The sequence below is a fragment of the Zea mays genome, chromosome 6 (assembly GCF_902167145.1).
Source record: "Zea mays cultivar B73 chromosome 6, Zm-B73-REFERENCE-NAM-5.0, whole genome shotgun sequence".
Lineage (NCBI taxonomy): Eukaryota > Viridiplantae > Streptophyta > Magnoliopsida > Poales > Poaceae > Zea > Zea mays.
Window position 1 is genome coordinate 175,597,319 of NC_050101.1, and position 23,111 is coordinate 175,620,429.

Below are 23,111 nucleotides of genomic sequence, written 5' to 3' on the forward strand. Positions count from 1 at the left end.
GGGAGTGTTAGAGGGTCAGCTATACTTGGTAGATTTTGATAGAGCTGAACTCGACACTTGCTTAATTGCTAAGACTAACATGGGTTGGCTCTGGCATCGCCGACTAGCCCATGTTGGGATGAAGAATCTTCATAAGCTTCTAAAGGGAGAGCACATTTTAGGATTAACAAATGTTCATTTTGAGAAAGACAGGATTTGTAGCGCATGCCAGGCGGGAAAGCAAGTTGGAGTCCATCATCCACACAAGAACATCATGACGACCGACAGGCCGCTTGAGCTACTCCACATGGATCTATTCGGCCCGATTGCTTACATAAGCATCGGCGGGAGTAAGTATTGTCTTGTGATTGTGGATGATTATTCTCGCTTCACTTGGGTATTCTTTTTACAGGAAAAATCTCAAACCCAAGAGACCTTAAAGGGATTCTTGAGACGGGCTCAAAATGAGTTCGGCTTAAGGATCAAGAAGATAAGAAGCGACAACGGGACGGAGTTCAAGAACTCACAAATTGAAGGCTTCCTTGAGGAGGAGGGCATCAAGCATGAGTTCTCTTCTCCCTACACACCTCAACAAAATGGTGTAGTGGAGAGGAAGAATCGAACTCTATTGGACATGGCAAGAACCATGCTTGATGAGTACAAGACACCGGACCGGTTTTGGGCCGAAGCGGTCAACACCGCCTGCTACGCCATCAACCGGTTATATCTTCACCAAATCCTCAAGAAGACATCATATGAACTCCTAACCGGTAAAAAGCCCAACATTTCGTATTTTAGAGTTTTTGGTAGCAAATGCTTTATTCTTGTTAAAAGAGGTAGAAAATCTAAATTTGCTCCTAAAACTGTAGAAGGCTTTTTACTTGGTTATGACTCAAACACAAGGGCATATAGGGTCTTTAACAAGTCCACTGGACTAGTTGAAGTCTCATGTGACATTGTGTTTGATGAAACTAACGGCTCTCAAGTAGAGCAAGTTGATCTTGATGAGATAGGTAATGAAGAGGCTCCATGCATCGCGCTAAGGAACATGTCCATTGGGGATGTGTGTCCTAAGGAATCCGAAGAGCCTCCAAATGTACAAGATCAACCATCCTCCTCCATGCAAGCATCTCCACCAACTCAAAATGAGGATGAAGCTCAAGTTGATGAAGGGCAAAATCAAGAGAATGAGCCACCTCAAGATGATAGCAATGATCAAGGGGGAGATGCTATTGATCAAGAAAAGGAAGATGAGGACGAACCAAGACCGCCACACCCAAGAGTCCACCAAGCAATCCAACGAGATCACCCCGTCGACACCATCCTCGGCGATATTCATAAGGGGGTAACTACTAGATCTCGTGTTGCACATTTTTGTGAACATTACTCGTTTGTTTCCTCTATTGAACCACACAAGGTAGAGGAAGCACTTCAAGATTCGGATTGGGTGGTGGCAATGCAAGAGGAGCTCAACAATTTCACAAGGAACGAGGTATGGCATTTAGTTCCACGTCCTAACCAAAATGTTGTAGGAACCAAATGGGTCTTCCGCAACAAGCAAGATGAGCATGGTGTGGTGACAAGGAACAAAGCTCGACTCGTGGCCAAAGGGTATTCACAAGTCGAAGGTTTGGATTTCGGTGAAACCTATGCACCCGTAGCTAGGCTTGAGTCAATTCGCATATTATTAGCCTATGCTACTTACCATGGCTTTAAGCTTTATCAAATGGACGTGAAAAGTGCCTTCCTCAACGGACCAATCAAGGAAGAGGTCTATGTTGAGCAACCTCCCGGCTTTGAAGACAGTGAGTATCCTAACCATGTTTATAGGCTCTCTAAGGCGCTTTATGGGCTCAAGCAAGCCCCAAGAGCATGGTATGAATGCCTAAGAGATTTCCTTATTGCTAATGGCTTCAAAGTTGGCAAGGCCGATCCTACACTCTTTACTAAAACTCTTGAAAATGACTTGTTTGTATGCCAAATTTATGTTGATGATATTATATTTGGGTCTACTAACGAGTCTACATGTGAAGAGTTTAGTAGGATCATGACACAGAAATTCGAGATGTCTATGATGGGGGAGTTGAAGTATTTTCTAGGATTCCAAGTCAAGCAACTCCAAGAGGGCACCTTCATTAGCCAAACGAAGTACACTCAAGACATTCTAACCAAGTTTGGGATGAAGGATGCCAAACCCATCAAGACACCCATGGGAACTAATGGGCATCTCGACCTCGACACGGGAGGTAAGTCCGTGGATCAAAAGGTATACCGGTCGATGATTGGTTCATTGCTTTATTTATGTGCATCTCGACCGGACATTATGCTTTCCGTTTGCATGTGTGCAAGATTCCAATCCGACCCTAAGGAATCACACCTTACGGCCGTAAAACGAATCTTGAGATATTTGGCTTATACACCTAAGTTTGGGCTTTGGTACCCTCGGGGATCCACGTTTGATTTGATTGGTTATTCGGATGCCGATTGGGCGGGTTGCAAAATTAACAGGAAGAGCACATCGGGGACTTGCCAGTTCTTGGGAAGATCCTTGGTGTCTTGGGCTTCAAAGAAGCAAAATTCGGTCGCTCTTTCCACCGCCGAAGCCGAGTACATTGCCGCAGGTCATTGTTGCGCGCAATTACTTTGGATGAGGCAAACCCTGCGGGACTACGGTTACAAATTAACCAAAGTCCCTTTGCTATGTGATAATGAGAGTGCAATCAAAATGGCCGACAATCCCGTCGAGCATAGCCGCACTAAGCACATAGCCATTCGGTATCATTTTCTTAGGGATCACCAACAAAAAGGGGATATCGAGATTTCTTACATTAATACTAAAGATCAATTAGCCGATATCTTTACCAAGCCACTTGATGAACAATCTTTTACCAGACTTAGGCATGAGCTCAATATTCTTGATTCTAGAAATTTCTTTTGCTAACTTGCACACATAGCTCATTCGAATACCTTTGATCATATCTCTTTTATATGCTATGACTAATGTGTTTTCAAGTCTATTTCAAACCAAGTCATAGGTATATTGAAAGGGAATTAGGAGTCTTCGGCGAAGAAAAAGGCTTCCACTCCGTAACACATGCTTCGCCATCACTCCGAGCAACTCTCTATTCCTTGGGGAGAAATGAGCATCAAAGAAAAGGACTTCATCCTTGGGGGAGAAAGTAAAAGCTCAAAAGCAAAAGGACCGGACTTCGTCTTTGGTATAATCTTAACTCATTTACTTATGACCAAAGGGGAAGAAATTACTTCTAGGGCTCTAATGGCTCCGTTTTTGGCGATTCATGCCAAAAAGGGGGAGAAATGAGCCCAAAGCAAAAGGACCGCACCACCACCAATTTCAAAAACTTAGTGCTTTCCAAAAGTATTTATCATTTGGTATTCTATTATGTTCAAAAGAGGGAGAAAGTAGTATTTCAAAAATGGTATATCAAAACCCTCTTGAACACTAAGAGGTGGATCTCTTTTAGGGGGAGTTTTGTTTAGTCAAAGGAAGAGCATTTGATTCAGGGGGAGAAAATTTCAAATCTTGAAAATGCTTTGCAAACTCTTATTCATTTACCTTTGACTATTTGCAAAAGATCTTTGAAATGGATTTACAAAAGGATTTGCAAAAACAAAACATGTGGTGCAAACGTGGTCCAAAATGCTAAATAAAGAAAGAAACATTCCTTGCATATCTTGTAAGTAGTTATATTGGCTTAATTCCAAGCAACCTTTACACTTACATTATGCAAACTAGTTCAATTATGCACTTCTCTATTTGCTTTGGTTTGTGTTGGCATCAATCACCAAAAAGGGGGAGATTGAAAGGGAATTAGGCTTACACCTAGTTTCTAAATAATTTTGGTGGTTGAATTGCCCAACACAAATCTTTGGACTAACTAGTTTGCCCAAGTGTATAGATTATACAGGTGTACAAGGTTCACACTCAGCCAATAAAAAGACCAAGTTTTGGATTCAATAAAGGAGCAAAAGGGGCAACCGAAGGCACCCCTGGTCTGGCGCACCGGACTGTCCGGTGTGCCACCAGACAGTGAACAGTACCTGTCCGGTGCACCAGGGGACTCAGACTCAAACTCTTCACCCTCGGGATTTCTCGGAAGCCGGCGCGCTATAATTCACCGGACTGTCCGGTGTGCACCGGACATGTCCGGTGCTCCAAGGAAGCGCGGTCTCCGGAACTCGTCAGCCTCGGGTTCGCGTGGCAGCCGCTCCGCTAAAATTCACCGGACTGTCCGGTGTGCACCAGACTGTCCGGTGTACCAGCGGAGCAACGGCTCTCTTCAGCGCCAACGGCTCCCTGCGGTGCATTTAATGCGCGCGCAGCGCGCGCAGACGTCAGACTTGCCCATGCCGGTGCACCGGACATCAAACAGTACATGTCCGGTGTGCACCGGACACCCAGGAGGGCCCACAAGTCAGAAGCTCCAACGGCTAGAATCCAACGGCAGTGATGACGTGGCAGGGGCACCGGACTGTCCGGTGTGCACCGGACTGTCCGGTGTGCACCGGACTGTCCGGTGCGCCATCGTGCAGACGCCTCCAGCCAACGGTCAAGTTTGGTGGTTGGGGCTATAAATACCCCAACCACCCCACCATTCATTGCATCCAAGTTTTCCACTTCTCAACCACTTACAAGAGCTAGGCATTCAATTCTAGACACACACAAAGCGATCAAATCCTCTCCAATTCCACACAAAACCCTAGTGACTAGTGAGAGTGATTTGCCGTGTTCATTTGAGCTCTTGCGCTTGGATTGCTTCTTTTCTTTCTCACTTGTTCTTGAGATCACAACTCCATTGTAATCAAGGCAAGAGGCACCAATTGTGTGGTGGCCCTTGCGGGGAAGTTTTGTTCCCGGCTTTGATTTGAGAAGAGAAGCTCACTCGGTCCGAGGGACCGTTTGAGAGAGGGAAGGGTTGAAAGAGACCCGGCCTTTGTGGCCTCCTCAACGGGGAGTAGGTTTGCAAGAACCGAACCTCGGTAAAACAAATCTCCGTGTCTCACTTACTTATTCGCTTGGGATTTGTTTTGCGCCCTCTCTCGCGGACTCGTTTATATTTCTAACGCTAACCCGGCTTGTAGTTGTGTTTATATTTGTAAATTTCAGTTTCGCCCTATTCACCCCCCCCTCTAGGCGACTATCATTTATCGTGAATGATATATAATATATAAGGTAGCTTGCGTCAAATGCGTGATATGTACCATTTTTGTTTTGTTTAAACATGGGCATAATCTATTTTGCGATATTGTCAATGTTGATATATCTTTTTTGGGATTATATCACATGCAAATGTAGCTATTTGTGTGAGAAGACGTGTGATCGACTCTTTTTCTTTTTTATATAGATAGCATTGTGTCAATTGTTTGTATATATCTTATAATAACATTTTTACTTCGTAGCAATGCATGAGCGTTCACTTATTTGTATATAAATTATCATGATATTTATAAGTTACCGTTGCAACGCACAGGCACTTACCTAGTTATTTACATAAGGTGCCAAATGAGACAGCTCATGTAATATAAGTTGTTGTTGGCATGTGTCATTATTTTATACCCTCCATTCCAAATTATTATTCGCTTTAGCACTTAGTTTTTATGTCTATATTTAAATTAATCATGATATCTATACTACTTATTAAGATTCTAAGGGGTAGGCTGCCCCATTCCTGGTTCTGCCATTCCGATTCCCATGTCCCGTGGCGCCATTCCCATGTCCCACCCGTAGCGTTGCCATTCCGATTCCCATGTCCCGTGGCGCCATTCCCATGTCCCACCCGTAGCGTCACCCGTAGCGTTGCCATTCCGATTCCCATGTCCCGTGGCGCCATTCCCATGTCCCACCCGTAGCGTTCTGCCATTGTCGGGTCCAAAAAATCTAGCTGTGTAGGAATAAAAGCTCGCGCACAGCCAAGCCTATACAGGTTGCCGCCCAACCAAGACCACAATGTTGTATCCGCACTGACACTTATAAACAGATGCGTGCACAGTTTAGTACCTGATGTGGTACTAAGTTTGGCTTGCAAATACGAAATACACGCTTTCTGGGAGGCCCATTTGCTTGTTGTGGCCCAAACCAAAGCTCACTGTCGAAGCACGGTTAGCGCCTCAGCTGCCCCCCGCGCGTCGTCGCTCCCGTCGCCACAGCACGACCTCCGCGTTCTCCGCCCCTCCCCCACCCTCGCGCACCGTCTCCTCGCTACCGCGTTCTCCACCCCTCCTCCACTCTCCCGCATGAAGCCGCCTCTCACCTCCCGCATGAAACCGCAAGCCGCAAGAAGAGGGATCATGCCCCCGCACTCTCTCTCTCTTGACCGTCGGCGCAAAGAGGCCGCACGGGGACCCACCCTCCTCCATCAAGTGCCTGGGGCGCGGCGGTGTGGTTGTCGCGGCCACCTGAGGAGGTGCCCACCACCGGCGAGCATGGCGCCACCGCTCGTGTCAGCCTTAAGGTACACGCCCCTCCAACAAAGCCCCGCTGCCCTCACCCGCCCTGAACCCTAAAACTCCTCAACCGCCAACGCCGCCGTGCTCTACTTCCGACGAGACGGCCTGCCTCGGCACCCCCGCCCCTCCTCCCCGGATCCGGTGCCCCTGCTCGTCGTGCGGTCTCCACCCCCGACAGGCACCGGGCGTTGCTCCACCCAGCCCCCGCCCCAAACCTAAAACTCCTCCCAGCCGCCGCCTACCGTGCTCTCGATGGTCACCAACGCCTCACGCACGAGGGAGAATACCGGATCCGTAGCACTATGGCGACGGGTGACAGGTTGCGTGCCATGGATCTGTACGAGATCCTCCTCCTCACGACACGGCTGGCTCGCAGGGCGACGACGTCCTCAATCTATCGCGTGGCCAGGTTACTGATTTTACATAATGCTTCCTGCCATATGGTGTGGTTTGTTTGGTTAAAGGTTTAAACGTAAAACAGTGATGTTTGCTACGTAGTTGAAAGTTGTAGTGCAAGTCGCAGAGCATTTCTACCTTTTAAGATATTGTGGGGGCTAGGCGATGCTAACATTTTGGTGTTTGTAATTCTCTAGGAAGTTAGTGCTAGGCAGGTAAAAGGGGTGAAGAGGGTTTACTGGGAGAGGTGCAAAATTGAGTGGAGAGTTGATAGAGATTTTTTCCAATCTTTTGCTCGGGTGTACAAACATCACAGGCTTCTAACATTCCTATTCTTGCGAACCACTGAATTATTCAATATTGATTCTGAGTTAAGGAACATGACATTGGACGAATTGGTTTTAGCCACTCAGCTAAGATTATAGCCTAACATCACAGGAAGAGATCACGGGTCTATTTCCTGTATTCAGGTGCCCAAAAGCTGAACAGAGCTGAGCTTGAAGTCGCCTGTGAAGATTTTAGCAACATCAACACTTTTCCTACATGTACCGTGTTCAAGGGCATATTATCAGGCGGGGTCGAGATCAGCATTGTCTCCACTGTCATATCGTCGAGCAAAGACTGGTCCAGGAGCGCAGAAACATGCTTCAAGAAAAAGGTTTATGGCTAGCAACATCTTGTTCGATTACTTCCTGTGATGTTTTAATCCATAAAATACAGATAGGGGTTACACTGTTCAGTTTGGTTACTTCGATTTTGGGACTGCTTGTGGTCATCTGTAGTGTTTATTCTTGTTCGATTACTTCGATTCTAGGACTGTGATTTTAGTTCGATTACTTCGATTCTGGGACTACCAAAATACAGATAGGGGTTACACTGTTTACTTCGATTCTAGGACTGCCAAATGTCTCTACTGATTGAAGGAAGTGTTTATTCTTGTTTATTATTTACCAGATGTCTATGTATGCTTGATTATGCAAGTAGATTATTCAGGTAGTACATACATTTTTAGTTGTATTTATTCTTGTTTCTATTCGGTGCTTCATTCAAGTCTGCAACTTTTCGATGTCTCTGTGTGCTTGATATCATATTATCCTATATTCTTGCGCAAGAATCTTTTTTGGACGCACAAGTAGTTCTATAGAGTTTACTACATCCTTTGATGTTTTAATCCATGAAATACAGACCTGTATCTATTTGTTTTGGACTGCGTTCCGGAGAAAGAAATGTAGTTTGGTTATGTGGTTTTGCAGACCTGTACCTATTTGTGTAATGCATTTGCATGTATATGTGCAGCTTATGTCCATAATTCTTCAAGTCTGCATATGACTGCATCATTCTTCAGCCTTCTAGACTCCTTCCACTTCTGCCCCCTCGGATACAAGGTTAGTTTGAGACCGTGAGCAAGCATACCCATCCATCTTTTTCTCTTTCTTCAACCATATAGGTACAATAATAATCCATCTGTCTGCTACTAAGACATATCTGCTCTTTTCATTGTTCTGAGTTGGGTAACCATTTCTGCTCGATTAACAAGTATTCAGTACACACCAGTTTTTTAATCTTTATAAGATAAGAAGCAAAGTCAACAAACCATGGAGCATGTAGTATTTAATATGTTTTAAGTGTTCCTGGGATTAGAATCATTTCTTATGTGAGTGATCTACTTCTGCAGGACTTCCCAGACTTAGGTAACACAACCTCTTCTCTTCTTTCAACATGTTGTCATGTTGTGCTTGAGTTATGGTACAACTGGAGTTGGGTGAAAGCGACATGGAGCCTTGAAGTGGTAGGTACCAGCTTTCACATGTCCTCCGGGTCTGAAGTTTCTTGTGTTTGTCTAAACTTACGCTATGCTTAGGAGAGTTGAGCTCATGAAGCAGGACAAGAGAGCCAAGGTGTTGTGCCTGCATGGCTTCTGCACGAGCGAGAGTTTTTTGAAGAGTAGATCAACAACTGGCACTCTTCCATATTTCAGCAGTTTGAGATGGTTCTGTGCTGGATTCAATTATTCTGATCTAATTGATTTCCTTCTTAGTTTTGTTCAACAATATTTTCCCTTTTTGTTTTTAGATCTTCCCTGATGGCATCTTCCCGGCTGATGGAAAGTCAGAGATAGAGGGGAAAAACAAATACTTTGAGTTGTTCCAGTTCAATAAGGTTAGTGCTTTTTAGATGGAACCAAACTAAAATCAGCTCATGCATATCTAAGTTATATTTTAGCTACAGTTTGATCACCATCTAAGCCGTAGCTATTTGTGCCAATCCATGGCAGCCGCACGCCGCTCCCCCAGCAGCGTCGACTTCCATCCATGACTGCCCGCGCGCCCGGCTCCCCCTTTCCTTGCGCGACGCGAGATGGATCGGCGAGATTGCCCACAAATCGCATCCATGGCAGCTTAGTTCTCCCAAATCCGCCGCGAATCGCATCTGCCAACGAGGATTGGCGCCGCCATGTCGTAGATCTCCCACGTCGGTGGCCGACTTTGTCATGCCTTTCTTCCTCTTCATCGTCGGAGTCGCCTTGGCGCTCGCGTACAAGGTAGTACACGCCGCCAGAAAAAAAAAGCGAGATGGCGATGCTTGCCCCCCCACCCCCACCCTTGCCAACGGTGACCTCTACGACTTGCTGAAACCTAATTAATGATCGCGTGTCACCTTTATTGATTTGTTTTACAGAGAGTCCCGGACAAGTTGGACGCCTCGAGAAAGGCATTGCTCCGTGCGCTGACGCTGTTTTGTCTTGGTCTTGGTCTTGTTCTACAAGGTGTGATGGCAGCTGAGCTATGTTTCTTCAACTAACCAAAAGTACACTCGTGGAAATGAAAATGTGTTTGATGCCTTTTTTTGCTGCGCTACGCAGGTGGATTCTTTCATGGTGTTCGTAGTCTAAGTTTTGGGGTTGACCTTCGAGAAATACGGCTGATGGGTGTACTGCAGGTATATGTAATGCATGTTTCTGTTATGAGCTATGTATTTTGTCCATGGACAAGATAAACTGGTGTTTGGTAAGTATGTATGTAAAACTGATGCCTCACATTCTTGATTGCAGAGAATTGCAATAGCTTATCTATTGACCGCCCTCTGTGAGATTTGGATCAGAGGAGACGAAGATGTAGACTATGGATACGATTTGCTCAAGCGATACTGCTACCAGCTGTGAGTTTAGTTAGACCAAAAGTACTCCCCTTTCTGCACTATGGGAAGGATCACGAGCCATTTTTGTTCGTAGGGGAAGAACGAGTCCTACCTGTGTGCTAACAAGGTCGACCTCGAGAGCCTAGACATCCAATTGGACAACAGGCGCTGATCCTGCTCGCTCACCCTCGGCCCGCTGTCGACCGCCCCAAGGTGCCACTGGTGTCTCCGCCAAACGCGCCTTCCCAGGCCCCACCCAGCGCCCCGTCGCTGCCTAGGCTACCGACGACAAGCAGACCTTCACCGCCGCACCGCTGGCCGCCAAGTAAGACCCCGCTTTGATATTCGCCGCAGGCACGCCTTACAGTTTCTGTCCAGAGTTGGACTTGTACGTCACTGCGGGCTGAGCTGACTGATGCGGTGATGTTGATTTGTGCAGAGCGCAGGTGGTGGGATGGCCACCCGTGCAGAACTACCGAAAGAACACCCTCGTCGCGAGCTCCTCCAGGAGAAAGGCACCGGCGGAGGACGCCGCGTCCACAGCTCAGACCATGTACGTGAAGGTCAGCATGGACGACGCGCCCTACCTCAAGATGGTGGACATCAAGATGTACTCCAGCTACGAGGACCTCTCCATGGCGCTTGAGAAGATGTTCAGCTGCTTCATCACTGGTGAGTACTGTTCGGTTCTATGCTTCTGTCTAATGCATTTCCCTCTTGTAAGTACTGCGTCGTCCAATGCCATTTCTGCAAGGGTATTGATGGGATCCGTTGCTATAAGTCCTTTGTGACGTACTGGATTTACTCCAAAAAGCGTAAGAGCAGGTTCAGTCCAATGAAAGTTGCTTTCTTGAACCAAAAATTCACAAGATTTGCATGAAGATAGCATTCATACAGCGATGTGTTGTGCATATATGATCTTAGACAAGCACCAAGCACAATACAAGCATAGTCATTTTGTGCACAGGAGAAAGTTTTGCTTTATCACGCCACAATCTAAGTCCAATGGTCCTTGGCTCCACCGCTCAATTTTCATCAAAGTTTTTTAGCTTTATGAACGGACGGATAATTGGGAGCTTGGGATACATGTGCCAAGTGCCCTAGACGAGGCACATAGTGCAAAGGGGCTTCCTATAAGACCTATATATATTTACCAAGTGGTTGTTTAGCTAGAATAGTAAACTTCAGTAATCTTTTTTTATTTGCTAGAACACTAGATATAATAAATTTATGTTTTATCCACATCTTTTATTTGGAAACCTTACCAATAATTTTTTTGCAAAATATATGCAGAATGTAAAGTTAAAAATATTTCTTATGCTTACTGCAAATCATGTCAGTAATCCAGACTTGGTGTTTAAAAGATTTTTATGAATAAAGATTGTTATCCCTTGGTGACTACTATTTCTTAGTAAAATCTATCTACCAAGGTATGTCTACTACTGTATCTTCACAGATCGCTTTAGTTTAGTACTACAACATTCACTGTACCCAAATACCTTCTGTGATTTGGCCCAAGAAAGTCTGTTCTCCTTTGCGTCCAAAATATGTAAGTTTGCTAATTTCATAAACTCCTTTTATCCTTGATGCAGATTTGTTCTTAACACTTGGTGGGAATAAAAAGGAACAAAGAGATAGTGGTGAGAGAACAACAACTCTACAATTCTTGAGATCATACAATGAACGTTTTATTGTCTTATGAAGCTATGGTATAATTCGTTTTTGTTTGTTGTTGCACAGATGGATGGGTAGGAGAGGCGAGGGCCGCCTCACCGTAGATGGAGCCCACGGGGCGCGCAAGGAGTGACGCGCCTTCTCTGGCTCCTTGCTCCGCTCCAATGGCGTCGATGTCCACGTGCCACGTCATGGAACGGATGCGGCACAATTGGCTAGGTACCATTTTCTTTCCAAGCGTAGTATCTCTTTTGTTATTGTCAAATCATTTTAGTTCACTTGGTTCTTTTTGTTTAGAATATCTTGGAACAAAGTGCAACACTTATGTTTATCTGCTAAATTGAACTTAAAACAGGCGAAACATATCAGAAAACCGATATAGATTTCTTGGAATCGGAAGCAAGCGCTTTCAGGGATGATGGTTCAACAGCTTCAACTGCAATTTTGGTGGGTGACCGTCTGTATGTTGCAAATGTTGGTGATTCTCGTGCTGTTATTCCAAAAGCTGGCAAAGGTATTGCATACTGGAAGTAGGTATCTTAAGTAGCGTATTTGTGTTTCATTTTCATGTCACATTTGTCAGTTGATGTATGGTCTATGGTCTGTTGAATCTAAATCACAAAGCAAAAATCTTGGCATCGCTCTATTTCTCATACCAATATATAATCCATAAACCTTTGTTGTAGTTAATATAGAACCATCCATGACAGTTTGGTTTGTAGGGTTTCTCATTGATTATGTGTAATTTTGATTCTGTGACAAATGTCTGACAGTTCATCTGTTTGTTTTTATAGCTATGGCACTTTCAGAAGATCACAAACCTAATAGGATTGATGAGCGGAAGAGAATTGAAAATGCTTGTGTATTGTCATTTGGGCTGGTAAGCATGTGCTCTTCGTTATTTTATACATTGGGCTAATTTGCTTGCATTAGCTGAAGTTGACAAGGCAGATTGCAAAAAGCTTCTGCTATTCATCCGTAGCCATGTGTTCCTGGGAGCTTGAACATGTTAGGTTTCCATACACCCATTCGAGTATGAAAAACTTTGTATTGCAGTGGAGCAGCCTTGTTTTTTCAAATCATCATTTTTTTCTTTGAATGATAAGCATAAAAGTCGAAGTGTAGGCAATCTAAAGGTATAACTACCTCATTAAAGAAGCCAAAAAATTCACATTATATACTTACAATGAATCAAAAATATCTCCATGCCTCATCGACGAAAAAGAAAATTTAAAGAGTTCTTTGGTTGGATATAATTGTTTCTTATTGAGTTGCATGCAATGCCAATTAACTAAAAGTTTATGGTACAGACAAAATATGCACAATGCACTCATACTTCAACGCCCCCTCACTTGTAGGTTCCCTTAAGCTTGATGTCAGATAGAACTGTGCTATAACTTTTATTAAATTGTTGCATCCAGTATATAGTATAAACTATTAAATATTATATTTTGGCGCTGCTGCAAGTAACATCAGTTTAGAGTGGTTCAGGACAATTTATCGTGTCGGACGTGGACAAGAGGCGGCTTGCAAAATTTTGTTTTCAGAGGCTATATCTTCATAGCAAACGGAAGTATTGGCAACAAAAGATGTAGATAGAGCAGTAGAGGGAGAGAGCGTCCATGATTCCGATCACCCATATCATCGATCATCAGCATCATCTGTTCCAAACTAGGAGAGATAAAGCGATAGCCCGAGTGGCAATAGAAAACCCTTATATTAAAGAGATAATCGATGATGCTGCGGACAGACCTATTGAACTCATATGTGCTCAGTAGTAGCCCTTGCTCTATCATCTGGCGGCATAGCTTATATGTCTCATCTGTCATCCCCTCATCTTCACAACCTTTGTTCATCAACCCATATGCCACATTGGACAGTGTCACTGGCAACCACATCAAACAATTCTAATGTTTTTCCCAACTTCTCCACTCAAATAGTACACGTGCATCAACATTCTCGCGAGAGCCGCATCCATCTTCCCCGTAGCCAGCATCATCTGATCCTTCAGCTGCAATACCTCATCCATCCTTCCCACCTTCACAAGTACACCCACCATAGAATTGTATGTTAACTCCCACAGCTCGACCCATGCCTCCCTCATCTTTCCCAGTACCTGAAGTGCCCGATCTGCATCATGTAGCCTACCCAAACCTGTGATTGTGGTGGCATAAACGTATTCGTCAGGCTTGACCCAGGCACCGGCCATTTCACCGAACACCCTGACAGCGTCTCTTTATAGTACGACGTAAAACTGTAGTTGTTATTGTAATTGGGGTACAAAATGGATGAGGTAGCATAAATGTCATGTAAACTTAGTGGGGGAGAGTGATAATGGTAAAGAAATTCTGTAAATATCAGTGAGTGTTCGTCCGATGGATTGGTTGGGGATGGCACTCCGCTCTTGTCAGCTCTGCAGCTTACCTCAGAACATAGCACGTCAGTGCAAGAGGTAATTGAATTGATTCAAGATTAACTGAGTCCTTCAGTGTCTGTTCTTTTTTATTAGCTGATCTGGCTTCCTGATAGAATGCAATTACAGATCAATAAGTAACATTTTTTATTAGTTAATTACATATCTTTTATTGTGAAGAACTTTCCTGTCTAAGATTCATAATTTAATTACCAGCAATTAGTTAATTTATGAGAAAAAAATTGCGATACTAATCATATTTGTTTCTACAGTACACAAGATTCAGTTTTCATTTCATGTTCTAATTTTGTAAGCTGCAGATTCCTCTAGGTCGGATGGAAGGGCGTATCACACATAATCTGGCCACATGATAGAATGCGTGGAGTCGACAGGATGGTGCTAGAAGGAAGGATCCTTTCTCAGCTCATCAAACAGCATTAACGACAAGTATCGCTCCCCAAGGATTGAAGAACAGTCTGCAGCAATGGACCACCGATCAGTACTCTGAAACTGCCTTCATGTGAAAGGAATGTTCAATGCAGTAGTAGTATTAGAGTATAGCTCACTAGGGAATAATGCATCTTATGAACAAGTAGTGTTGGAGGAACAAGTATCTGGCCACCTGACAAAGTGAGCTATTGTCACACGATGATACATTTGATCCATCTTTGGCCACATACCATTGCTGTCTTTTTTTCTGACGAGACAATTTAATGTTGTACGCTATTGATGTTCATCATTTGATTGTTGCTCTGAATTCGACATTTTGATGTTTCGACATTTTGATGTTTCGGGGTCTGGTAGTTTAATAGAATTTTTAATGAATTTGGAGGCTACTGTGTATTGCTAATATATTTGTTCAATATCCTTTTTCTCATAATAATATAACACACATTTTATATATAAGTTATCGTGATATTATATATTCCCGTTGCAACGCACGGGCACTTACCTAGTATATATATATATATATAACACATATATTAATTATTGTATGAATCTACTAAAACAAATTTTATTTTGAGACGGGGAAAGAAATACCACTGATGTCAGTAAATTCAGTGTTACGCACAGGATTTCGATGAAGTAGTTATACTAGTTCATAGGTCCCCTCCCTACGTCCAGTGATCACGGGGTGTTCGTGTTACTACGCCCTGGGCCCTGGGTGCTCAAAGTTCACGTAGTGGCATGTGGATTGCAAGATGGAAGATGAATATTGTCTCAAATACGTTGTCTTGTTTTTTAGGATTGAGGCTGGTTTCAACGTCGGTTTGTATAGACCGCTGACATGGCCTGGCCTGCACATAGACCACGCTGGCTTCAATGTGATCTCTGTTCGGCCGATCGATGGTCACCGGTACATTGACCATTTCGACCTGATCCAACTCGGTCAGTATTGAACAACTTTAGCAACGTACCATGTTTTAATTGGTCCACATTTGCGTGCGAGCTAGCCGTTTTGAACCGTTGATAATTGATATAAGCAAACGAGAAGTTTGGGCATAAGAAAATACATAAAATATCGTCATTCATTAATAGGAGTTTTAGCGTCATTCTCGTACCTTTGGAAGCTATCTTTCGGCTATAGGATTTAGGGTCCTGAGCATGGGCCGCCTAACCCAAGCAACCCAATCTAACATGTCAGAAAAAAACTCTTACTCGATCAATACAACGGGTGTGTACGAGCCATAGTTTTTAATCTACAATAATCCATGGGTCGAGCACATGAGTTTTTAATCTACAATAATCTATAACGAATCAACTTTTTTTGGCTTTTTGGCCTTTAGTGGATTTTAAAAGATAGGAAAGATCTTTCTCCAAGCCATACATACTATTTTCATGGAATACGGCTTTCCACATAATTCTGTAGGAATATATGAGATCGAGTATGGAATTCTGTTTACTCACTTTAAATTGAGCATCTATTTCTCTCATTTCCCTGTTGGGATCGGAAATGACACGTCCAATAGATACACGAGCCAACTTGACCCGACTCGGTATTATGCACGAGTCGGATACAAACTGTGCCAAACGACTTACGAATTGACTGTGACCCGATCTGGACCTGACATTTAAACAAGTCTACTTTCGAGCAAATATAACAATAGGCACAAAATTAGCAAATGGTCAACCCTAGGATCGAGCTCCATTACACTTTCATATAAGGTTATTTTTACCCTCTCTATTATATAGTAACTCTCCACATTATACGGAGCACATTCATGTAATTTCACAGCGCAAGCGTGTCACACACGTCTTATATTTACTGAAACCTCTTATATCTTTTCTTCTCCGAAGCTTCCTTTGGACATCGTCTTTCGTTGAAGTCTCTCTTTATCAGCATCGAAGCTTTTCTTACGACACCTTCGCCTCCGTGCACTCTAAAAAATTTCCTTTGAGCTAAACATCATCTAAACATTTATTTTATTATTTTAGACACTGACCAGAGACGTTGTGGCCAACAGATGTAGAAAAACCTGTAATAAGTTACGTCGTGAATATATTTGGAAATACTATTTTTCAGAAGGGCTAAATTGAATAAAAAAGCACGACCGTGCTCGCCCCCTGCCTTTTCTTCTCCGGTTCACCCCCTCGTGTGCTTTCACTCTCACTCACACTCTGTTTCTCTCTCTCTCGTGGAGACGACTGGGCGACCGCCGGCGCCGACCTACGCCAGGTGCCCAAGCCTTCGACGGGACCATCGCCGACGACGAGCACTCACGAGGTATGCGCACTTCCTGTCTTCCCGTCCAGATGTGCGAAACCGAGCACACAAACCCTAACTTAAACTATCTGGCTTATTTGCAGCTGGATCTGATCTAATTACAGGTGCACACATGCATTATACATACTAATTTCGGATTCTTTGCAAAAAAAGTTGTCGGGTGTATATGTGTACACCATGCCATTTACTGGATGCGCCCCTGATCTCGAGCAACCGTGTGTGTATACAGTCAGAAATGTCTTCAGTCGGGAGCGGCAGTGGCACCAGGGCTGCGAATGGTGCAGCTGCCATCAGTGCTGCCGCGACGGCAGCAGGCTCGGCCGACGCCAGATTCCACCCCCAACTACTACAGCAGCAGGACAGGGTACATACACTACACGACTTGTTGTTCCATAGGCGGATGCAATCGGACTTGTGCTTTAGCTGCAGCTTTTGCCCTGCATGCTTTAGATATGTGGACGGCAGGATCAGTACCGGAATTTTAGTAGGCCTTGAGTCCTTGACGACCTAGATTGGCCATTTGGCCCAGCCTTTGCTTACTCAGTACGAATTGTACTGCTCTGCAGTGGTTACAGTTTCAAACTGGGCATCTTTACCAGCAATAATTTGGCTTCAGTACTATATATATGCTTGGTTACTTCGATCCAATAATTTGTTCAGTTCGATTTTGCCGATAATCCTTGCTTTATGATAAAATATTTTTTCCATGTGAATACCTTTGATTTTTTTGCGAAACACTAACACTTCTTGTGTTCTATTGCACGATTGCCTTTTATGCCTATCGTTATGTAGTTTTTCTCCGCATAATGATAGTGGATTTTTTTTTTGTATACAAAGTGTAGTTTACTGTTTCTTTAAAATTCTGTTGTCATGCATTTTCTTTTTATTTCTGCGGTGACAGCTAAGTTATTTGTTTGGACTTACATGTGCTTCTCTACTCTAAACAGCAAAGTAGATGGGCTGGCTGCTTTTCAGGCTTATCATGTTTCGGATCGCAGAAGGGCGGGAAAAGAATTGTTCCTGCAGCACGTACTTCTGATGGGAATGGATCAAATGCTCGCGGAAATGGTCTCCAGTCTGGTGCCAATTCAAACCAAAATATGCCTATGAATTTATCTCTTCTGGCTCCACCATCATCACCGGCATCCTTCTCAAACTCTGCACTTCCTTCGACTGCTCAATCGCCAAATTGCTTTCTGTCTGTATCCGCAAACTCTCCTGGTGGCCCAACGTCTAATATGTTCGCCGTTGGGCCATATGCTAATGAACCTCAACTTGTCTCACCACCTGTCTTCTCAACTTACACAACTGAGCCATCCACAGCACCGTTGACCCCACCACCTGAACTAGCCCATGCAACTACACCTTCTTCTCCAGATGTTCCATATGCTAGATTTCTTTCTTCTTCTATGGATATCAAAACTGCTAGCAAGGAGCATAACATGCCTTTCTTATCAACAACCTATTCTGGTGGTTCAGGACTCCAAGCATCCTACCCACTTTACCCTGAAAGCCCTTGTAGCAGCCTCATCTCACCGGCTTCAGTAACTCCGAGGACTGGTCTATCCTCACCTATACCTGAGCAAGAGGTTCCTCCTGCCCATTGGAAGACCTCTAGGTCCGCGTGCGACACACCATATTTCAGGGCTTCGCCCATTCCTGAGCAAGAAACCACTGCACAATGGAAGACCTCTAGATCTGCTTGTGACACACCGTATGCCAGGACCTCACCAACCAATATTTTTGGTCTGGATTCAAATACCCCGAGAAACTATATGCTAGATAGCAATTTCTTTCGGCCAGCGGCATCTGCTCAGTTCTACCTGGACCAGGCTCAGCAGGCATTTCCACATAATGGCGGGAGGGTTAGCGTATCCAGGGAGAAGCAAGATGCCGATGAAATCGAAGCTTACCGAGCTTCATTTGGGTTTAGTGCCGATGAAATTGTCCAATCTCAATCTTATGTTGGGATACCAGATGCGGTTGACGAGTCATTCAGTATATCACCATTTGGAAACAATGCTCCTGCTACTGAGATCTGCCCATTCAGTGATCTGCCTAGTGAGGTTCAGAAGGCGGATAAATCATGCACCTACGTTAAAGATGGCACGAGCCCAAAGAAATCAGCAAACCAACTCTCGATTGATTCTCCAAATAAAGTTCTGCGCTTGGACGTGTTCAAAGGTAACATTAGGTTTTTCTTGCTACTAATCTGCTGGCATGAAATACATATTGTACGCTGATTTCTACACTCAGATTTTAATAGGAACAAACTTGTTATGCCCCTACTAGTGTTGTGTCTCTTTCCACACGTGCTCATTGTATTTCTGCTCTCACATGGCAGTAACAAAAGGGGGTCATCTGTCTGAGGACGAGGGTATTGCGAGAGATGGTCATCCTTTCAGAAGGACAACGGATGAAATATCTCTAAAACCGATAGAGGTAAGGAAGAAATCTCCTCCTGGCCATTCTTGCTCAGACGCAGAGATTGAGTACAGAAGGACAAGGAGTCTGAGGGATGCCAACGGTGTTTTATCGCGGCGTAGCGCATTGGCAAGACAACTGCACTAATAAGTCACTAGTATGCATGGCAATTTCATAGTTCATGTAGAGCAGTGTGTGCATTGAATTTGAGCTGTCATTAGAGTGATCTGTAGGCGAAGAGTAGCCTTTATCGTATATGAGGATTATATTATCAGATTGTGTGTTCTGGGTATGTGATGATGAGCTTTGTACTCTGTTTGAACTCCAAGATCCTCTTTGTAGACACCTGCAGTCTTTCCCAGGAGCAGTGAAATGAAATATCGTTGGCAAATTACAGGAACTGTGTTCTGGTCTTCCTGAATCCTGATGATGTAGGCTGCGTTTGAATTCTGCAGCATGTTGATTGGGAATCTTTGTTCGTTTGGCTTTAATTCGTACCGGCTTTTACTGATTCTATAGTGTTTTCAAGTTGTTCGTTTCGGATTAAAACCAGCTGTATGAACTGCAGCTGCACTCTATAAACATAAAATACTATAGAAGCTGGTACGAATTAAAGCCAAGTGAGAACGGGCTGTTGTGTTTTTTATTCGCATGTCTCAGCAAGACAGCAACTTGTGTAACGCCAATCTGACGTCTAGGGTCTTATATATATATGCGAAGAAAGCAACAGCTGGTCGACGTCAAGAATATTTTGATCCGTGTTTCACTTGCTGGTTATTATTTATTCTGCTACATAAAAAAAAGAACTCTTTGACGTACTGCTCCACTGACGTTACGGAGAGACGTCATGATTGCCGTTCAAACTAATCGGCGCCATCGCTCCCCCGGCATACATTTGTTTTTTATCTTCCTTGCAACTTTGTGGAAGGCCCTCAAGAAGAGCATTTTCAGCAAGGGTGACATTAGAAGAGGCCGCCATGAACAATGAAGATAAAAGTGTTAAATAAAGTGATTATGAAAGCCAGGGCAGGGCATGGTTTTGGTGATAATGTTTGCGCTCTAAGAACTTCTGCCTCTATTAGTCGATTAGATGTCACATTATCGTTAGACAAACGTTCGCAGTGGGCATCTATGCTATGTACAAAGCTTCTTCCGAAGGCTCTGCGACGGCATGATCCATCTACCCTCACTACACCCCCTACCTACAGCAGCTAGTGTCTTGCTATCGGGCTTCTTGTTCCACCCAGATTCTCAAGGTACGAAAACCTCTTGGTTGCAACTGGCGAGATCTTCGTCAGCTTCGGGCCGACCAAGTCAGATAGCGCCGGCGAAACCGGCTCCATTCTCCCCGTCTTCTCTACCTCGGCTTTAGCGTCTGAGACGACCTTGTCGGTGTCGTCCGAAGCTAAGCTGGCGGCGATTCTCATCGATTCCGTGTTCCTGAGATCTCGAGCGGCCAAGTCCGCGCTCAGAACGTCCTCGATCCGAGACATGACCGTGAAAGCCAGGCTCTCCAGAGTCCTGGAGTAGCTCTCCAAAATGGCAAGGCCAACATCCTGACGAATACAAAAGGGAGGTACGCAAGGCATTCGAATGAACAAACAAAGCAACAAATGGCGTATATCTGACGAGGCATCCCAGTCCCATACATACCTTGTTGCATTGGATCTTGCTTATGTCCAGCGCCGACTGGGCAATGCCAGGAAACCTGTGCTTGATGAGGAGAAGAACGTTCTCCGCCCTCCCTTCGAACATTCCCCGCTTCTCGTGACTATGTCCCCAGGGCAATTTGCTGTCCTTGTTGTGGGTCATTTTCTTCTGCCAGATGACTGCTGAGGCTTCGATCCTGTTCTTCAGATCAACAATGCTGTGTTCATCCGACGAGTCCACGGAGCGTAGCAGTTCTTCAGGGTCGAAATGATCGTCGGTTATAAGTCTGTACACTGAATCCCCAAGGGTGGACTTCCCATTCTAGCAGACGCAGGACAACAGAAGCGGGTAAGAGTCAGTACGTTGTTAGAATTATTATCGTAAACAGAGTACGGCAAGACGCTAGTAGGTATGGTCTTATGGGGATGATCACCTTCGGTAGCGACTCCGTGTACGATTCAGGAACCTCCATCTCCATAAGGACATTAGCGTTGATAGCCATTGCTGCCTTGAGCACCTGCGCAACGAGGTCCTTCTGGTTCTGAAGCCATTTACTGTATGCACCTGACAGACCGTCAGGAGGGACCCTGACAGTCGGGAGCCACCATTTGTCGTCCTGCCTCGGCGTGCTGCCCTTGCCCGGTCCATCTGCGTCTTTCGACGCATACCAGAACTCCTGCTTACCCGCGAAACTGTCGAGGTATTCCTGTTCCACAGGAGGCACACACGCAGCACGGCAGCAGTAACACAAGTTATTAGAGCTTCAGAATTCAGATACCCCTCTGAAGTCAGAACTGTTCAGTGAATGGTCAAGATAGAGCATGCCCATGCTTACAAGGAGCATCGCATCGAGCTTGCGCAGCGCGGGGATGTTCATCTGTAGATCTTGACGTTGCTGGGTTATCATTATCTGTTTGACAGGATACGCGTAAATTTAAGGCAGTCAACGAGCAAAGCTGTACATGTATGTCTGTATAAACGAATTGGACAGTGAAGCTGAATACTTGAATCGCACAGCGGCAGCAAGTACTGAAATAGGGTGATTTCTTACCTCCACGGAGGTCCCATTCTCGGCGACCTGCTGCGAAGGAACAAATTCAACAATGTGGTCGGCGACGGACAAAAGCCAGTCGACCTCCTTCTTCCACCGCGATTTCTGGTCGTCGGCCATGGGCTGCAGACGGCGCTGCTCACCAAACACAGAAGCTGAAAAATATGGCATCATGAGGAAGGAAGAACGCGCAGTTGATCAGGGTTTCCACTACAAATCGGGCAGATTGGCTCAGATTGTGGAACCGCGGAAGGAAATAAATGGTATTTAGAAAAGGAAAGGAAAGAAATGATTCTTGGTGGGCGGAGAAAGAAAAATTTTTGTTACCTGCAAGATTAGTGATGGCGTTGGAAAGGGCGAGAGCAGAGGTCACCCCTTTGCCGGTGCCGGACATGTCCTCCCCCAGCAGTAGCTTGGAGAACTTCTCCCTCACCTTCTCCGCGTCTGCAAAGTGCAACCAACCAACGCGAATCATTTCCCCAACACCAACAAGATCCGCGCATATTTGCAGTAGCAGGAGCGGGCGTTAGAGGGTCCAAGAAGAACCGTCACCTGAGGGCGGGCCCTCACGACGGGCCGGCTCGGGCGGCACCGCGAGCGAGGACGAGCTCCCTGCCACCCCCTTGTCCGCCGAAGGGCCGCCGGCCAGCGGCGGCGGCGGATGGTCAACGGACAGCCGGCTCCCCTTGGACCCGCAGCTCCTGGACAGCGCCCGCCTGGTGAAAGGCTGCGCCTGCGCGTCCATCGAGGAGGCAGGCGCCCGTGCCGTCCGAGGCCAACGACGGCGGCGACGACGACCTCCGGCGCCTGGACGAGAACCTTTTCGAGGCCGTGGCCGATCTTCTGGAACGGCCGGATCATCACGAGCGCATGGCTGGCGCGCGCGCCCCCGCTACGGCATCCGCAATGTCAACGTGGCGCCTTCTCTTTCTTGGCGCAGAGAGAGAAAGAGAGAGAGGCGGGGAGGAGGGAGGCGGTGGGCGGTGGCTGGCTAGATTTCGGGGACGCTGTGTCTGGCCTCTGGGGCAGAGAGAGGGAAGGAAGAGGAAGCAGAACTGCTGGCAGGCGGCGGTTGCTGCTCGTGGTCGTGGCCTCGTGGGTGGCAGGCGGTGGTTGGTTTCTCGGCTTGCCCCCACGCCAAGCTTGGAAAACGGCAACGTTCCCGGCATGCAGCGCCAGCCTTTTTTTATCGT

At 45.4% G+C, this 23,111-nt stretch overlaps 2 protein-coding genes, 1 long non-coding RNA gene and 2 pseudogenes across 6 annotated transcripts; 4 read left to right on the forward strand and 1 right to left on the reverse strand.

Annotated features, from left to right (window-relative positions):
• Nucleotides 1-7,430: 7,430 nt before the first annotated feature.
• LOC109940140 (protein kinase pseudogene) lies at nucleotides 7,431-8,684 on the forward strand (annotated as a pseudogene). The gene is made up of 3 exons (NR_161319.1): nucleotides 7,431-7,501; nucleotides 8,140-8,228; nucleotides 8,519-8,684. The product of NR_161319.1 is annotated as a protein kinase pseudogene (transcript).
• Nucleotides 8,685-9,317: 633 nt separating this feature from the next.
• On the forward strand, nucleotides 9,318-9,783 carry LOC103631632 (acyl transferase pseudogene; annotated as a pseudogene). The gene is made up of 3 exons (NR_161320.1): nucleotides 9,318-9,385; nucleotides 9,523-9,610; nucleotides 9,707-9,783. The product of NR_161320.1 is annotated as an acyl transferase pseudogene (transcript).
• Nucleotides 9,784-10,420: 637 nt separating this feature from the next.
• LOC118472275 (uncharacterized) lies at nucleotides 10,421-14,829 on the forward strand. Its single transcript, XR_004850396.1, has 3 exons — nucleotides 10,421-11,621; nucleotides 11,722-12,169; nucleotides 12,450-14,829. It is a non-coding gene; the product is annotated as an uncharacterized lncRNA (long non-coding RNA).
• A 1,809-nt stretch (nucleotides 14,830-16,638) lies between these two features.
• LOC100277410 (hydroxyproline-rich glycoprotein family protein) lies at nucleotides 16,639-19,617 on the forward strand. 2 transcript variants are annotated; one of them, XM_023300253.2, is made up of 5 exons: nucleotides 16,639-16,793; nucleotides 16,877-16,897; nucleotides 17,023-17,157; nucleotides 17,741-18,977; nucleotides 19,138-19,617. In XM_023300253.2, exons 3-5 carry the CDS (start codon nucleotides 17,029-17,031, stop codon nucleotides 19,362-19,364), a joined length of 1,593 nt encoding a protein of 530 aa, XP_023156021.1. In that variant the 5' UTR covers nucleotides 16,639-16,793; nucleotides 16,877-16,897; nucleotides 17,023-17,028; the 3' UTR covers nucleotides 19,365-19,617. The 2 variants fall into 2 exon arrangements, with proteins under 2 accessions (XP_023156021.1, NP_001144448.1); NM_001150976.2 differs by lacking the exon at nucleotides 16,877-16,897 and having other exon boundaries at nucleotides 16,700-16,793; nucleotides 19,138-19,615.
• Nucleotides 19,618-20,258: 641 nt separating this feature from the next.
• LOC100274290 (uncharacterized) lies at nucleotides 20,259-22,930 on the reverse strand. The gene is made up of 6 exons (NM_001148654.1): nucleotides 22,471-22,930; nucleotides 22,246-22,362; nucleotides 21,919-22,073; nucleotides 21,703-21,777; nucleotides 21,301-21,573; nucleotides 20,259-21,188 (listed from the first exon to the last, which is right to left on the reverse strand). The coding sequence occupies exons 1-6, from the start codon at nucleotides 22,661-22,663 to the stop codon at nucleotides 20,586-20,588; spliced, it is 1,416 nt and encodes a 471-aa protein (NP_001142126.1). The 5' UTR covers nucleotides 22,664-22,930; the 3' UTR covers nucleotides 20,259-20,585.
• Between the last annotated feature and the right edge of the window lie 181 nt (nucleotides 22,931-23,111).